Consider the following 17,018-nt stretch of genomic DNA (forward strand, 5'->3'; position numbering starts at 1 on the left):
GTGCCCTGCCAAATCAACACAGCTCAGGTGGGCCGAGGAGCTCCTCTGTGTTGGGGAGAGGACGAGACCGAGCCAGACGCTCGCCGAAAAGAGTGATTTGTGTAATCGTACCTTAAGATCGGTGGCTATCGGCCCTTTTTACGGAGATCGGTTTGGCGAATAGAGTTTCTTTTTATTGGACTTCCTGTTAATGACATTTGTGTGCAGACTTTTTTTTTTTTTTTTTTTAGCCGTGATGACATTCGCCGGTCTTTTCAGACAAACTGCTGCAGCTGCTGTTGAGAGGTTACTTTTCTACTAAGACAGCGAATAAAGCAGTCTCACAAAATTTGGAGAAACCACCAAACACCGAAATGCAGATTAGCAAACTGAAACATTTCTTTGTGTTAAAGGGTCATGTGACAAAAACTTTTTACTTATACTTCTACTAATAATCATATTTGGAGACAAGTCACACTATTTCTTGCCATGAAGATAAAGCTGACACTTATAATTTGTTTAAAATGAATATATCATTCTTATATCTCGTTGCTTTGAGCATTTTTCACTATTATCTGACATTTTGAGGAATAGTGCCATATCAAGTTGTGTTTAAGTTTCGAGGCTTGTCACCTGATTAGAGCCAAAACTATCTTTTCTTTATGTTATATGTAGAGCTGCAACGATTAGTTAATGAATCGAATAGTCAGTGATCAGAAAATTAATCTGCGACTGTTTTGATTGATTGTTTCAGTCATTTTCTAAGAAAAAAAAGGAAAATATTTAATGGTTCCAGCTTCTCAAATGTCCTCATCAAGACTCAAGAGGTCTCGTTCCAATTAGAGTAGCCTATATAATAAAATGAGAGATTAATATATAAATATATATTATATTGCACATTTGTGCGCAGGTACAGTATTGCACATAAGCAGCAAATAGATAAATAAGTGTATTGCACATAAGTGATGGGTGATAAACACTTGTGATCAATACTTCTGATCTTATACGTCGGTTAATTTAATATCTTAACATTTTTAGACCATTAGTCAGACAAAACGAGCATTTTGAAGACGTCATCATGGCCTCTGAGAACTTGTGAATGCCATAAATGTGAATCTCAAAGTCTAAACAATCAACTGGGAAGATAATCAGTTATATGATATGATAGTAAATGTAATATCTTAAGGTTTCGGACTGTCGGTTGAACAGAACGAGTGATCTGAAGACGTCGCTTTAGGCTTTAGAAGGCTGTGATGGTCATTTTTCACTATTTTCTGACATTTTGAGGACCAAGTGTTTAATGGATTTATTGAAAAAAAATAGCAGGCAGATTAATCAATGATGAAACAAATAACACTAACTTTGCTGTAGTTCAAAGGTCGCAGCGTGTGGAAAGATTTCAGCTGCACCTTTAACTGACATTATAGACAGATTCTAGTCATATTAAAAACTTCAAAACAAAATGATCAATACTTTTATGAGCTGGTTTCTATAATTAACATACATGATTCTTTACATAACGACCTCTGTCACATAAACAAAATGACTTTATGGTGACATGTGACATGTTTAAATAAACACTCAGAGGCAGAGACAGTGTAGCATACAAAACAAGAGCGCTTTATGGTTAATAGAGTGTTTTGATCATCATATATATAGGACTAGGGAAACAGGTGCAGATGAAACAACTGGAACACATGGTGGAAGCCAGAAGCTCCACACACCTGTTCCCTTCCTGCTAAACAGCCTCGCAGTAGAGCAGCGTCTCTGGAGCACAAAATAACTTCCATCTCACACACACACACACACACACACAGTATACATTTCTCCAATTCTAATAGCACAGAGATGGAAAACAGACATTTGTCCCTTTTAGGGCCAATTGCAATAGTGATAAATGAAAGCAGGACTCTTTCTCTATGCTGCTGGAAGATCTTAATGCATTTTCCTCTGGTCTGTGTAGACAGAGCACTCCACAGGGAGGGAGGAGAGGGGAGGGGAGGGGAAGGGGAGGATAAGTAACTATAGGAGGTGGTAATGGTGTTGGTATCGGGCTGGTGTTGTTTGCCCTAGCTGTATTGAAGCGATGGTCCCTGAGGAGCCTGGCACAGGGAGCTGGGTTTGTCAACCTTGTCTGAGGGACTTAATATGAAAACAACACTAATGAGAACCATTTCCATTGCTCTGTTTATTTTCAGAGATGCATTGAGCGGGGCATACGCACGGCTCAGTGATCGCACGTTGCATTGCATTCATTATGGGGCCCTGGATGGGCTACTGATACATTACACACAAACACACTTATAATTGCATTTTTTTTTTTTTTTTTTTTATTGTTCAGTGCTACTTTTAATGCCGCACTGAAGCAAAATGGGCTCCATCTGACCAAACACAATCATAATGTTATGCGTCTGTTTGGCATCTTTTATCCTTTTTAGAAATTCCGACTAAAAAGCTGAAAATTAGACATATTTCATAAGGACTCTGTAGCAAAAAACTCTACATCTGCACTGTAGATTCTATAGTATCTGAAGAGATATTCTCTTCATCAATAAATGACAAGCTTCAGCAGACAAGTATCATTTCCTCCGAGCAAGACGAATCCTCCGGCGTCCATCTATTCACTCAACATCACGCCATTCTGAAAATCTCTCTAAAGTGACATTACTCTAGAGATTGAAACCACTATTTCATTGAGCAGAAAATTGCTATTGAATTTGGAGCTGAATAATTGGAAGCCATGTTCCAAATGCAACCCGCAAGAAAAAAAAAAAAAAAAAAAAAGGTAAGAGTTATGTTTTACTGTCACACTCAAACCGATGACATTCTGAAGCTGAGCGGCACAAATGGTATGGGTATTGTTGGACGGGACATTGCTCTCCTTTGTATATGAGCCATATCAAGCGAGCCAGTTGCAAGGCAATTTTTGAAAAAAGGATGCAATTCACTTTGATTTGATAGAGGGCCATGAAAGGAATAAAAAGAAAAAAAAAAATCAGCATTTTAAAGAAAAGATACAAGCATTCAACTGTGTAGTTACATTTGCTGTATTTGTCATAGCGTGGACTACATATTAATTTTTGAAAATACCGGTTGTGTTGAAGATTGAACGTGGCGAAGATTATTTGTGCAAGGAGAAATTTCCCTTGTGCAGCATAGAAATCATAAATTCAACATGTAACATACATATAAAATATAATGGTTGCATGCATGTACATCAAAACTAAGATTCCTACAAGCCTCTACCTTTTAAGGAAAGAATAACGGCTTCAGCAGCTCTTTATCTGTTTGCTGTTTTTCTTCTGTTGAGCTTAGTGGCATTGCCTCTCTCTCTCTCTTTTTCTCTCTCTCTCTCTCTCTCTCTCTCTCCATCCCTGCCCGCCCCTCCCTTCATCCAGTGATCGTTTTGTGAACCCGTTAGCCTGTCATTGGTTTAGAGACTCCAAATGACCCTGTGTTTCTGCGGAAGACTCATTCATCCCCTCCCTTTCCCTCCCCAGGCCACTGGCAATACTGATGACCACCAGAAACACACACACACACACACACACACACACACACACACACACACACACACTTCCTACAGACAGACATTAACACACACACACACACACATGCACACACGCACTGATGGCTGCTGTGGTTTGCTGGTGTAATGTGCTTTGTTGTGTGAAGGTATCAATCAGAGGGGAGCAGATTATTAGAGTGTCTGAAAGAGATCAAACAATGTTGCCGTCTGCACCCACACATGGCTGATTTACAGGCAGGCTGATAAAGTACTGCAGCTCTCTGTCAGGGGCTACATGACGGCTCGCCGCGCTCTTAGGATAAATTATTGCAGAGGCCCGCGGTAATGTCTCTCCACCTAGCAACCAGCCGCCCCAGCCGCTGCCAGGGGAGCCCTGCCTCGTCTGCCATAATGGCACTGTGTCCGGGGTCAGCAGTTACTGTATTGTAGCGGGGTGGGAGGGATATATACACACACACACACATATATATATACTGTATACACACACACACACACGCTTGAATGCATGCGCGTGCACACTTAACGGCGACGTTTGTCTCTACGCTTGCCATTGGAAAGCGATGCCAAAAGACACTCAGGGATGACTAGAGGAGGACTGAGTGGACACAGGGGAGGAGCTGGTGTCTCGCTACAATTTTGCAGTGGAGCAACATTTTTTGAAAAACTGACGCCTCGGTTCCAAACAAGACAGCGCCGAGAGACGAGAGAGTGTAGGGGGGGGAGTGGAGGGGTGGTGGAAGGGTGGAGGGGGGCTGCCATTATCAAAAAATAAAGCTCACTTGTGTGATTGGCCAGAAGGCAATTCCACAGACACATTATTTCATACTAAGCTGTCTCTAACTGTCTAACTGTGCTTATGTCAGGCCTGCACAAAACAAAACAATCATGTCCCTGATTCATACCAGCCTGATGGGGACGTTTTTTAAAAAAAACGCCGGTGTTTTTATGACAAAACGCGGTATCGCCAGGTCCGCTTTTCAAGGCGAGGCCGCATATCCTGAGCCTCGCTTTAGCGGACGGTGACAGAAGTTAAATATATAGATAGATAGGCAGAGATCAAAATGAATAAGTCACCACCCAGAAGTGGATTTCACTTACAGATGACGCATAACTATTTTATGTCCCGTTGAGTTCCTCGGCCTTTTATTTACTCGAGATGGCTTTTTTTTTTTTTTTATTCCTGTACACAGAGCAAGGTCAGAGAATTCACTCTAGAAATTGGCAGGGAAAAGACACACAGGGGCTGCGAAAAAAGTGAGTAGAAAAACTATACCGAGATGCTAAAAGATAGATGCTGTCGATTGAGCGTGATGAATATTTTACCGAGGCTTTCTCCATTAGAGCTTTTTCAACAGGATCTTCTTCTATATCAAAAAAAGAGGAATAAAAAAAAAAACAACAACTAAAAAATACATTTTTTTAAAGGTGGTCCGCAGTCAGGAGTTCAGAAACTGGCTTTGGCGTGTCGTCTGCCATTTCACTAGTGACTGGGTGATCGTCGCCTCCCTGTCCCCCCCCCAACCCCCTCCCCTGTGTTATCTCGCTCAAAGCAGTGCCATCCCTCCATTGTAATAATGCCGCTTCCCAGCAGCCCTTGGAATGACCTTTCTTTAATTAACTGCATCTTGATGAGCAGATCTACATAGAATGTGAAGGTTAATTAATGAAGTATCACTGCTTAGTCTTAAAACCATCACCTAGCGGATGACAGCCAGCCCACCACTCTCAATTTTACCCCCCGATCTCATTAGCAATGGTAGGCCAACGGACAGCTCGGCTCTGGCCGGTGGATCTCCAGTAAATTGTATCAAAGACAGGCCCTTTGATATCCTTCGTATGGCTACATAAGACCATATTCTGACTCTACATTTTGAATAATATATGAGAAATGCTCACAAATACACACACACACACACACACACACACATTCTTGCATCACATAATGTGTTCGTGTTTTTTCTCTGAGGTATGAATCTAGTCAGCAACACCCCCATAAATAATTCAAATGAAGGTAAAATAATATTTCAATTAAGATCCATGTAATCTGTTTCCTGCAAACAAATACATGATGGATGGTGATGGATAATTCTTGTATTATTGCGCAGTTTCATCTTGATAAGCTTTCGGTTTCCGTGTGATTTCATTTCAGGGCGCGTTTCACCGTCGCTTATCGTTGCAATTTGGAAAGAAGATCCACATTAGCGAATGTTGCCCAACTACTGAGAGTGTCTTCTTGTGGCGGTTAAAGATGTTATGATGATCCAGGGGGTCTAACGTTACAGCACATTTCCCAAAACTGGCTGCGCTCACACAGCTTTTTGTCTATCTATAATCTATCACAGTAGAGGATGAAGTGAGCTATGCGCAGCACTTAGAGCGCCGACACTAGGTGGACGCTATCCGTCATGGTGGATGTGCTGGGTTTTTGTTGCTGTTGATTGCAATTTTCCCTCTTGGGCATGGCGGAGCCGGTCCAGCCACCTGGGCTCATTTGCCATCCCCACCTGGCCTGGACGTCGGGAAAATGAAACCTGAAAGTATCCATGAACCGGCTTCTTTGATGTTATAAATGAGAGCCCCAGTCAAAAGGGTGTTTATTTAAATAATTCACATTTTGCACCCAATTGAATCAGTTCTGTCATTATCCTGTTACGGATCTGCCGTCTTGTATGCATCGTATGCACTTTCACTGACACCTAACAACTTCTCTGACTGTGCTGCTGCAGCATATATACAGATGTGCATGTAAACCTCCCATCAGAAAAATCACTATTGTCTACTGTATCAGTATTTCTCAGCGCCGAGAAACATGATTGAGTTTCTCAAAGTAACCTTGCTTTTAGCCCCCTAAAGTCAAAGCATTAATGCGTGGCTCGGCTTTCAGGTAAGCTGCGGAGGCACAAAACAACTTACGCGAGACGGCGGAGTTTGACAAGCGTGTGTTTATCCGGTTTTATCCGATATCTGCAGAATATAAAGAATAAAATATGACAGATATATACCCAGGGCCATCTGGATGCAGCTAACCTACCGGCAAAGCAACCGGTCTCTATTTGTGTCTGTTAGCGCTACAACGTTATTGATTCTTACCGTTTACCACTACAACCTTTTGACAGCCATGTATGTAAAAACTGACATGGCTGACTTCATGACAAGCTAACAAAGAGTGATACCCCCCCCCCTACCCCCTGCTGTCTCTCACTGCCGTCTGTGTATTTATAGAATAGAACAGAATAGAGTAGTTATATCTAGTTATCCAGGATGATGATTTCCGAGCCTCATTTACGAATCGAGTCATGAAGAAAGACGGGGGTGAGATTCCCGTTTTGTTTTTCATAAATTCTTAAGAGTTTCCCCAGGTAAACTCGATCCCTAATTGGTGTAGCTTTTTGCTACCACTGATATAGTGTCACGCCTTCACTGATGACTGTCAGGTAAACTTTCTATATAGAAGTATTTCTCCGTTGAAGCGTCTATCTGATTTCCATTTCAGCACCTCGAATGACACCCCGCTAAAAGCTGGCACAATACGCTTCCCCGCACACAACGCTGTCACCAAAGACAACTCGGGAGGAAGCGAGTGTTTTTGAGAGTTTGAAACAAAATAGCTGGTGCAGCATTTCCCCCGTTTTCCCGTCTGAAATCCTTGACACCAGAGGATTTACAGTGAAGTGAAAGTGAGGTGGGTGCTGTATGGAACGAGCTGTGGGGGCTGAATTAGATGGGGTGAGGGTGGTGGGAGGGGTGGGGGGGGGGGGGTCCACACTACACTCATGCTGACAGGGATCCTCCCTGTAGCGTGTGCTTTTTTTTCCATTAGTTCCTTACTCACTCTCTTGCCCTCCAGACCCGCAGAGTGAGGAAGATTTAAGTGGCCAGTCAAGTGAAATCCCCAAGGTTTGGCAGGTGTGAGGTCTGGCTTCATTATCTACAGACACCTCTGTCCAATTATGAGCCTTGCTCCCTCTGTGACGATGATGATGCCGTGTGGTGTCCGTGTGTGTGTGTGTGTGTGTGTGTGTGTGTGTGTAGGGCACGAATAAGCCAACCTCATTGTTATCTGTCTAACTATCAAGATTCCCTCCTCCGTCATGACATCACTGACAATTTCACACCAAAAAAAAACACATGCACGCGCACATTCGCACATCTTTTGTTTAGATTTGACTCCGTAGATCCGTTCATGGCCTCGTTTCCTGCTCCTGTTCTACTTGAGAGTTAGAGAGCAACACCTGAAACCTACTTGTGCAATAATGTTAACGGTCAGTTCCTTAGCAACGATAATTAGGCCTCACTGTAAAGAAAAAACAAAGATATATATTACACGCGCGACCGTCCTGTGATCGGGAGTCCTGCTGGTTTTTGATACATCTCTGTGGCTTCTCCATTTTGCTGACCCACTGGTTCCAAAATGTCAGCTACTACAAACTAGAGCACTACAGCCTTGTAAGCCGCTTCAAACAAGCACAGGGTCTCTCTCGCTAGCCTGATTTTGGACACCCCCTGCTGACGCTACAGCAAAATGCACCCACAGTACCCTTCCTTCCAAACCACTGGAAATACCTCAGTTTTGATAGGAATGATTAAATTAGGAGACAAATAGCTGTTATTTATTCCTCAATGTGACATTAATATCTTATATTCCTGCCACTGCGGCTGCATTAACATCTGTATCAGCAAAACCTCCATGTTTAAGAATATATAAAATCTTATACTACATATTAATTTCCTCTTCATTTACATCCCAGCTTGTTTCTAAGGGGTTGAATACTCTCCTCCTAAGGCTGTGGTCTGCTATTGTCTATGAAGGCACATGTACCCTCTAGTCTCTGGTTAGCCTGCACTCATCTGCAGCCCTATCATCTGCATCAGTTGGCAGATACAAAGAGCATAGCGCCGATTTGCGTGTGTGAGCATGTGCGCCTTTTGTGTGTGTGTGTGTGTGTGTGTGTGTGTGGCACGGCTACACTTGCTCGCGTGTGCAAGTCTGTCTGTGTGTGTGTGCGTGTGTTTTCCGTGCGCGCTTGTGTGTGTACGCTGTCTTTTTATATGATATAGTGGGAGTGTTGGGAGGCATCTGATGGTTCCCAGACTTTGGCTCTGTTTTATCTGATGCTGAGATGGCAGCTGTTGACCAAAGGAATTCGTACATGTGTGTATAATTCGTCTTACGGCTAAAAAACAAACACTCGGGGACATCTTTTACCCATTCGATTTGACATGATACAAACAGAACAGGTCAATATGTGTGTGTTTGGTTTTCTGTGTTTGCTTGATTATAATTTCAGGGGTGTCTATAAATAGAGAAAAAGGGGCCACAAATCTAAACACATTATACAGTATTTTCTCCTAGCTGTGTGTGTGTATATAACAATCATCAACATGCTCGAACCGATGTGGGGCTGAAGCATGTTGCAGCAAAGCTTTGAACTCACCGTTTTATTTGCTTCCCTCTTAATGATAATAATCTTAGGACTGGCAGTGGCGAATGAGCCTCCCCTGAATTGCAAAGGAGGAAAAAAATGACATGAATTAATAATGAGCAAAATTACTCAAACTCTGCACACCACGACCTGCCGCAGCACGGTGAGCAGCGGGCCCTAAGGTGACAAAGCTAGATAAATATTTTATGTCTAAATATGATTTTGGGGTCTTAAGCCTGCTTGTCTGACAATCCTGCCCGGGTCTTTGCAGCACACGGCTAAACCGTTAAAGCTAAAAAAAAAAAGAGAGACTTGGAATCGGGTCTTGTCTGGACAGAAGCGAGATCAGGTTTATGTGTTGCAGCCGGCTTCTGAGGCTTGTGCCGGTGAAGTGAGTAGACGGTGTTCTTTGGGTGCCCTCAGGTGGAAGCCTGGTATAATTGCTGTTGACAACCTACAAGTCATTGTGCAATTAAAGCATCTGCCGTTCCTGTGTGGCAGCGGGCTGTGATGCCTTGTGACAGCTCGTAGCCATTAAGCAACTGTAAGCAGCTGGCGTGCCTCGGTGGGGGAAAATAATGTGACAGAGGCACTCCCCCCTATTGTTGCCCTTGTCTCATTGGGGAAAAGAGGGACATTACATCACTCACTGAATACTCAGGCGTCTCAATGAATGGGAGAGGGGCATGTCTACAAATTAGAATTGGCGCAGCTGGATATCCGAGTGATATTTTGTTTCTGAGTACGAAAACTGAATAGAAGTTTATTGTTTTGAAAGGATAACGGAGAACCGGTCATGCTTAGAAAAGCATGTGGTGCATTTAACAACTGCTATTGCTATTACTGGAAATTAGAGCTGAAACAATTAGTCAATCAATACTTTTGATAATTGATCAATTGTTATGGTAATTTGCAAGCAAAATTGAAAAAAAAAATGCTACTCAAGTTTCTCAAATGTGAAGATTTGTGGCTTTTCTTTGTTTTCTGTTACAGTGGATTTAATATTTTTTGATTTGGGGGCTGTTGGTTGGGATGTGAATATGTCAACTTTCTGGGAAATTATGAAAGGCATGGACTTAATTATTAATCCAGAGTCTCCAGATTAATTGATAATGACAATAATCACTAATCACAGCCATACAGAGAGTATTTGTAATCATACACATTACTTTTAGTGCTGTGTTTCCTCATAAATAAAGGCGTACTAATGAACTAACCAGACTGCCCCTCATAAAACTTCTTCAGTGAGAAGAAGTGGAAGAACTGCGAAGTGTGAAAAAGTGAGAAAAAACTAAAAAAAACAGATTTACAATTCTTTTGATTGTATAAATAAAGTCTAGATCAAAGTAGAGAGCACACTGGCTGGCTCTCCGCTGCTGGGGGTAGACGACATAAGTCTTTCTTTAATTACCCCGTCTCGGAGTCATTTGTCTGTCACATGTAAATGTGGTCTTTTGATGTACATTTAACTGTATGGAGTTTGTGGGGGGATTTATGTGCATATGATTTGCACGCTCTTTGGTCAGATCTAATTATTTATTTAATTATCTCCTTTTCATGTGTTTTTTTTTTCTCTCTCTCTCTTCGGGACCATGTCATCAAATTTCAAACTGCCCCAAAGTAAACTGTACTTTCTTATTAATGTGACATTCACTGTTACCGTGAATGTATCTGAATCTATGGAGACAATCCTGACAGAATCAAACTCAAAGACACTGGGTAATCAACTAGTCAGATTCATGTGGGTAGACCATGAAAGGTTGTATGTGTGTGTGTGTGTGCGTGTGCCACTGTGAATATATGAGTGTATGAGTGTGTGTGTGTGTGTGTGTGTGTGTACACACCTCCTGTCTGTCTCAAGGATTTGCTGTTTCAGCAGGGAAGGAATCAGTCCTGTGCCTTTGCCATGCAGTAAAGTCAGCGTAAGGAAATTCCTGAGCCTCACAGTGGCAATCAGGCAGTTAAGGACCTGCCACTGAAAATGGAGCTGTATGTCAGTCACTTTCATGGCTTATTCACACTAGCACAACTACTCTGGCATAAAAAGAGGCATTCTCATTCACTCACCCCTACAACCAAGCAAATTGCCCTTACTTGAAAGATGGCAGGGATGTGTATATTTTAAGTGCCCTGCAACAATTGCTACGCCGGAAATCTTACCTCTCAGATATGCTCTTTAAAGTCGTTGAAGGTATCACAGCTAACGTTGGAGCCCTGAGCTAGTCTGTGAACAATGAAGCCAACAGTGCACATTGAGGCCAACGTCTGTTAGAACCAGATATAATATAATTTATGTGCTAAAATACTGGATTCCAGCATCTGAATAGTTTTATTAAGCCTAGCAGGCCATTGTGTGCCTTTGTTATATGACTCCCAATACGACAGGTGGCAGTAACGGCCGTGCTAGGCTTTTTGAAAACGAAGAAAACACGGTAATAGCTACATAAGATTCTCAATTCACTCCAATTTCATGCTACTTTCTCTTTCTAGAGATAAATATTGCGGTTCAGATGTTAACGTATTATATAACTAAGACTTCTGTTCATTTTAAAATAAATATATGACATTTTTAGAGCAAAATTGGGTTGTTCCAATAATTTGCATCACACTTTGCACAACAGTAGCGGTGTTGCTTTCAGGTGCTCATAAATAAATCCAATGTCACCAACCGAAACGTATACAAAACAAGTGTTGAACGGAAACTGCACACTTGTTTGAATTAAAGTATTTTTTATCGACAACAATTATTATGAAAAAAATGTAGCAAAAATACAACACTTCTCTCATGTCGTCTCCAATTCTCAGCGTTGGTAAATGTAATTTTTCCCACAGTCATTAAAGGCAACGCGTGACGTCACCCGGACAAAATACATGCTTATCCCGCTGCCGCAAACCTCACCTAGAATGTCGTAAAAACCGATCTGTGTCAGTGTTGTCAAAGAAGTAAACTGTTATTCCAGTCGGTATCTAAACCGCGGTATATTTCACCTTTTGAAATGTGAAATTGTTGTGCTGGCTGTATCTGGACTCGAGCCGGTGCAGTTTAACAGCATATTGGTCGTCGTGTTGGCTTTCGGGAGCCAGAAAATGAGTTGATCTCAACCAAAACTAGCTCGGAAATGGCAACATACAACGCAGGAGGTAACGTTTAAGGAAAACAGACTTGTTCCCTTATTAGACCGTATCTCTAACACTTCAGTCATGATTTTACGTCGTAATATTGCAGTCATGTTTCTCGTCGTGCATGTGCACTTTACATACGTTCGCCACACAACTTCATATTGAAATCGGTGGTTTATGTTGTGTGTTTTCTGCCTTCTGATGTATCTGCAGGACATCCTGTTGTGGTGGAGGTGAGCCCAGATATCCATATCTGTGGCTTCTGCAAGCAGCAGTACAATAATTTTGAAGTCTTCCTCGCTCATAAGCAAAATGGGTGTTCCCTACCCGCCTCTGACACATCAGCCCCCGCAGCAACAGCCCCTCTCACAGGTAAAAAATACTCATTCATCATTTGTCTGCTGAGTTCATTGTTTGTCTCATGCACTCAACGCTGTCATATATTTTTCCTGCTTAGATTCCAGCGCAGAGTTTGTTTTTGAGGAAACCTACCAGACCTGTGTTATGAGAGGTGTCAAAAAGATCCTGACCAAAGCACAGAAAACACCTTCCAAAAAATTAAAACCTGCCCTGACTTCAAAGAGACACAGCTGCTGTTTCTCAGGTTGGTGCCTCTTGCCGTTTATGACTATAACACATTCCTTCTTTCCAGCTGCCAAGCAGGGAGAGCTCTACTTCCTGCCAGTCATGTTTGCACTTTTAGGTTAATTTTCCACAACTGCAGAGGCCATACACACACACACCTTGTAAAAGCACAATCTCTCTTGATCTACAGGTTGCACTTTTAAGACACAGTATGGCCAAAAAGACATGGAACGGCATCTCAAAACCCACACTGGTATGTCACTGCCTTGCTGCCACATCTGTTGTTAGAGCACTCCAGAATCAGATATTGACACAAGTTGTTTCTCCATCCACCATCCAGGTGAGAAGCCGTTTGAGTGTGAGCTGTGCCACAAGCGCTTCAGCCGGCGGGACAAGCTCAATATGCACAGCCGCTCACACACAGGCGAGAAGCCGCACAAGTGTAAACACTGTCCCTATGCAGCGGCGGATAGCAGCAGTTTGAAGAAGCACCTGCGTATCCACTATGACGAACGGCCGTTTAAATGCCAGATCTGTCCTTACGCCAGCCGCAACTCCAGCCAACTCACCGTGCACCTCCGCTCGCACACAGGTAGGCAGTCAAAAAGCCCAAATTGTCAGCAACTGTGAGATGATGTTCTGTACACTGCATTGACAATTGTTTTTTTGTTGTCATTTATTTCATTTTCTCCCAAGGGGATGCACCTTTCCAGTGCCAACAGTGTGATGCAAAGTTCAAAATCAACTCAGACCTGAAGAGGCACATCCGGATTCACTCCGGCGAAAAGCCTTACAAGTGTGATTTTTGTGAATACCGCTGCGCCATGAAAGGCAACCTGAAATCCCACATTCAGATCAAACACGGCACCGAGAACTCCTTCCACTGCGTACACTGCGATTTCAAGTGTGCCAACAAAACTGCTCTGCGGCAACACTCGCGAGAACACCAACCCACTCAGCCCATTCAGTGCTCCAAGTGCACTTATTCCTGCTCCAGCAAGGGGGCGCTCAAAGTCCACGAGAGGATCCACTCAGAGGAGCGCCCCTTTAAATGTGACTTCTGCAACTTTGCCTCCAAGCAGCGCAGCAACCTTGTCATCCATAAAAAGAAGTTCCATTCAGATAAGCCTGAGAAAGGCAGCGGCGGGAAAGGAGGCAGAATCGGAGGAAAGAGCGGAGGTGGTGACTCTCCGAAGCCCGTCAGCTCCCGGTACCGAGCCAAACTAGATGCGGCTCGAGCCTTCTGCTGCGACTCATGCGATGCTTCCTTTGTCAGGGAAGACTCGCTGCGGAGCCACAAGAAGCAACACAGAGACACTCAGCATGTGTTGCAGCTCCATCTCTCAACTCCAACCGATACAGTCAACTTGGTTCCCGCCACAGCGTCACAGACCCAGCTCGAAGTTCCTATCACATCTGACTCAATGACTCCTTACAGCACTGCACAGCTCAAAATCATCGTATCCCACCCTCTGAGCCAGGAGAACCCCTTAATTCCAACTGGTGTGGATAGTCAGAATAAGACCAACATGGTTCTGCTAAGCCCAGAAAACCAGGACATGGTAGTCAACTCCATGATCCAGCAGGTCAACCTACTAGCACCTATGCAACCACTCGGATCGTCTCAGACCGCAGAAGCCACCCTTGAACCCCAGACGGTCCTGTTGACGCAGCTCAGCCCAGAAGATACCAACAACCCTCTCCACCAGGCGCTGCTGCAGACGGCCATAACCGCTCAGGACTCCAACAGCGGCACGCAGACTTTCATCACCACCTGCTCTGAACTGGAGGGCCTCAACGCTTTGATCCAGGAGGGTGGCACGGAGGTTACGGTAGTGACAGAAGGGAACACCGCCATGGTGACCACAGCAACTCCACCAGACATGGTGTGCGGACCATCGAAAGACATGTCCAAGCCAGCAGGGACAGTTACAGTCGAGGACAGTGCCTTACCCTGTGAGGAAAGCGCGTTACTGGTGCCAAACATCAGCCTTGGGAGCCAAAATGTCGTCATCCACGGCGTTCCGCTGATCGTGTCCACTCAGCCGCAGCAGAGCGCAATAGAGCAGCTCTCTCCTCACACCCTCTACTCAGATTCACACACACTGGAAGGCATCCCGCAATAAGTGGAGGGCGCGGCGTGTTTTTCTGAAAATAAAAAAAAAAGACTGTAACTGCATCATAAGCTATTTATTTGCCAGAAAAGAACTTTTTAGTTGTAAAGATTGTCTGTGCAGACCATTAACAGCTTTTGTTTCTAATCATGAAGTAACAATGCTGTTATGACTTTTGAATTAGACATCGTTTTAGTTTTCAGATTTTAGTATACTGAATGGTTGTCGTAGAGCAGTAGTTTAATCCAGAATGTCATCATGTTTAACACTGATTAACTTTGAAATTTGGACATAGATTCGAATACTCTATTTTCAAGTGTCATTTTTGGAGGCATCAAAATTGAATATACTGTTTATTTTCAAGCAGCGGTGTAAAAGAATAAAGTCTGAAATGGTTGAGTTGACCCAACTTGAAACTGAATGAATTTTTTTGTGATACACTTCTCCAATTTGTCCATTAGGTGGCAGCAGAGCGATAAGAGTAAAGAGTGAAGCTCACTCTGAAATTATAGGGCATTGCAGTCCTGTAGTATTGATTCTATATATTCTGTAAGTGTGTCTTTTTCGGGAGATGAATATGTTCAACCACTCGTCGTCATTCTGAATCTAGCAACTAGATGTCAATTGTAGAAAACATTAGACTGCATATCAAGGTCTTAGTTTCTAAAAGCCAAGTTGCTTTTTCCTGATAGATTTTCCAATAAAGTGCCTGTTTTGCTTGTGGCTATCTATTATTCTGGCCATTTTTACACTCAGACTTCAGCTCTTAGTATTTGCAGAAAGTGAAGGCTGCACCTGAATAGAGGTCTCCTGTGAACAGTTGACCATTGATTTCTTTCTTGTCCCTCAGCACTAATGGCTCTAGTGATGCAGACTCATATGTTTTCGGGGCTCAGCATGACCACAAACTAAGATGAAGTCGTTTGATGAATGACCCTTTACCAGCGCTGAAGTTTGTGTCTCAAAAGCAGAATTGTCTTCTGTCAGAAAAGGAAATGGTACTCACAACAAATAGCAAAAGGATGTAAAGATCTTTGTTGTTGTACATTTAAGGTGGTTTAATCTATTACATATAGATAGACATGATGAAATTGTATATACAGAATGTCTGCTGCATATCAGCAATCAAAATACAGGATAGATTAGCACGATATGGCCTCTAGTTTGAAATCTGAGAAAAACTGAAAATCTACCAGTTTTATGGTGAAACGAGTGAAGATTATGTGTTCTGGTTGTTTTTAAGTTTAAAAATAGCCTCCAAGAGTTTATAGCCGTGTTTTTGGTTGTGCTTACAGGACGGCTTCACAATTATTTCAAGTATTAAACAACAGTCAAGTGCCCAAATGAACACTGAAATAGTTATTTTCTTGCTGTAAACATTCCTCCTGTTTATCCCTTCATAATGCACTTACAATGTAAGTGATGGCGGACAAAATCACAGTTCTCCTTCTGTGCAAAAATGTTTTTTTTTAAATGTTTATCTGAAGCAAATATGAAGCTTCAGCTGTCCAAATGATTCAAATCAAGTAGATGTCTTTCAACATTACAGTCTTTTTAGTGCCAAAGTCCATCTTTTTGTTGCTATACTTCCACCACAGCTCAACACAGGAGACACAAAGAGGGAATTTGATGATAAAAATACTGTAGATGTGGCAGATATCCACTTGATATGACTAACTCAGACTGCTGAAGTCTGATATGAGCTTCAGATCAACTTTTAAATGCATTTTGCACTAAATGACTGTGGATTTTGCCCCCCATCACTTACATTGAAAGTGCATTATGAAGGGGATCTTTTAATTGCCAGTATGAACAGGAGGAATGATTACAGAGAGGAAAACCTCTTTCACTGTTCATTTGGGCACCTGACTGTTGTTTTAAAACAGACTTGAAAAACTGAACCTATGCTTTAAAATAAACCAAGTGGTGATTCGAGCTAAACTCTAACCTCAGCATGCTAACATGATGTTTAGCATGATGTTTACCATGTTCACCATCTTTTAGCGTACTAACACTTGCTAGCACAAAGCTCTGAATGCAGAATAATTGAGAATGTGATCAGTTATGCAGGTATTTGGTTATAAAGCAAATTATTGTACATATTAAAAGTTAACCTGATAATGGCACCGAATAAAATGTTAAAGGGATCATCAAGGTTATTACAATTCAGTCTGAAGGGGACATGAACGTCTGTGCCAAATTTCATTGCAATCCCATAATATTTGTCAAGACATTTCAAAACCGCAATCATCAACCTCATGGTGGCGC

General features: G+C 42.5%; 2 protein-coding genes across 11 annotated transcripts in view; one reads left to right on the plus strand and one right to left on the minus strand.

The window, feature by feature from the left end:
* Positions 1-11,557, minus strand: part of LOC121895173 (teashirt homolog 2) — a 100,820-nt gene extending 89,263 nt beyond the window's left edge. For 4 of the 10 annotated variants that reach the window (XM_042408089.1, XM_042408087.1, XM_042408086.1 and 1 more), the window contains exons 1-3: positions 11,092-11,557; positions 10,776-10,906; positions 8,944-9,007 (exon numbers count right to left, since the gene is read on the minus strand). The gene's annotated coding sequence lies outside the window, so the exon portion shown is untranslated. Of the gene's footprint in view, positions 1-1,468; positions 2,122-8,943; positions 9,008-10,775; positions 10,907-10,998; positions 11,059-11,091 lie in introns of those variants that run through there. The other 6 variants (XR_006095706.1, XR_006095707.1, XR_006095709.1 and 3 more) reach the window with 5 other exon arrangements.
* A 255-nt stretch (positions 11,558-11,812) lies between these two features.
* zfp64 (zinc finger protein 64 homolog (mouse)) lies at positions 11,813-15,155 on the plus strand. The gene is made up of 6 exons (XM_042408090.1): positions 11,813-12,072; positions 12,265-12,423; positions 12,509-12,655; positions 12,827-12,889; positions 12,977-13,228; positions 13,333-15,155. The coding sequence occupies exons 1-6, from the start codon at positions 12,051-12,053 to the stop codon at positions 14,760-14,762; spliced, it is 2,073 nt and encodes a 690-aa protein (XP_042264024.1). The 5' UTR covers positions 11,813-12,050; the 3' UTR covers positions 14,763-15,155.
* Positions 15,156-17,018: the final 1,863 nt, after the last annotated feature.

Source organism: Thunnus maccoyii, chromosome 4 (assembly GCF_910596095.1).
Source record: "Thunnus maccoyii chromosome 4, fThuMac1.1, whole genome shotgun sequence".
Classification (NCBI taxonomy): Eukaryota; Metazoa; Chordata; class Actinopteri; order Scombriformes; family Scombridae; genus Thunnus; species Thunnus maccoyii.

Excerpts from the sequence above, each read along its gene's own strand:
- zfp64 (XM_042408090.1), top strand. The coding sequence starts at position 12,051 with ATGGCAACATACAACGCAGGAG. Across the intron at positions 12,656-12,826 it reads ACACAGCTGCTGTTTCTCAG|GTTGCACTTTTAAGACACAG; the intron begins GTTGGTGCCTCT and ends CTTGATCTACAG. Across the intron at positions 13,229-13,332 it reads GCACCTCCGCTCGCACACAG|GGGATGCACCTTTCCAGTGC; the intron begins GTAGGCAGTCAA and ends TTTTCTCCCAAG.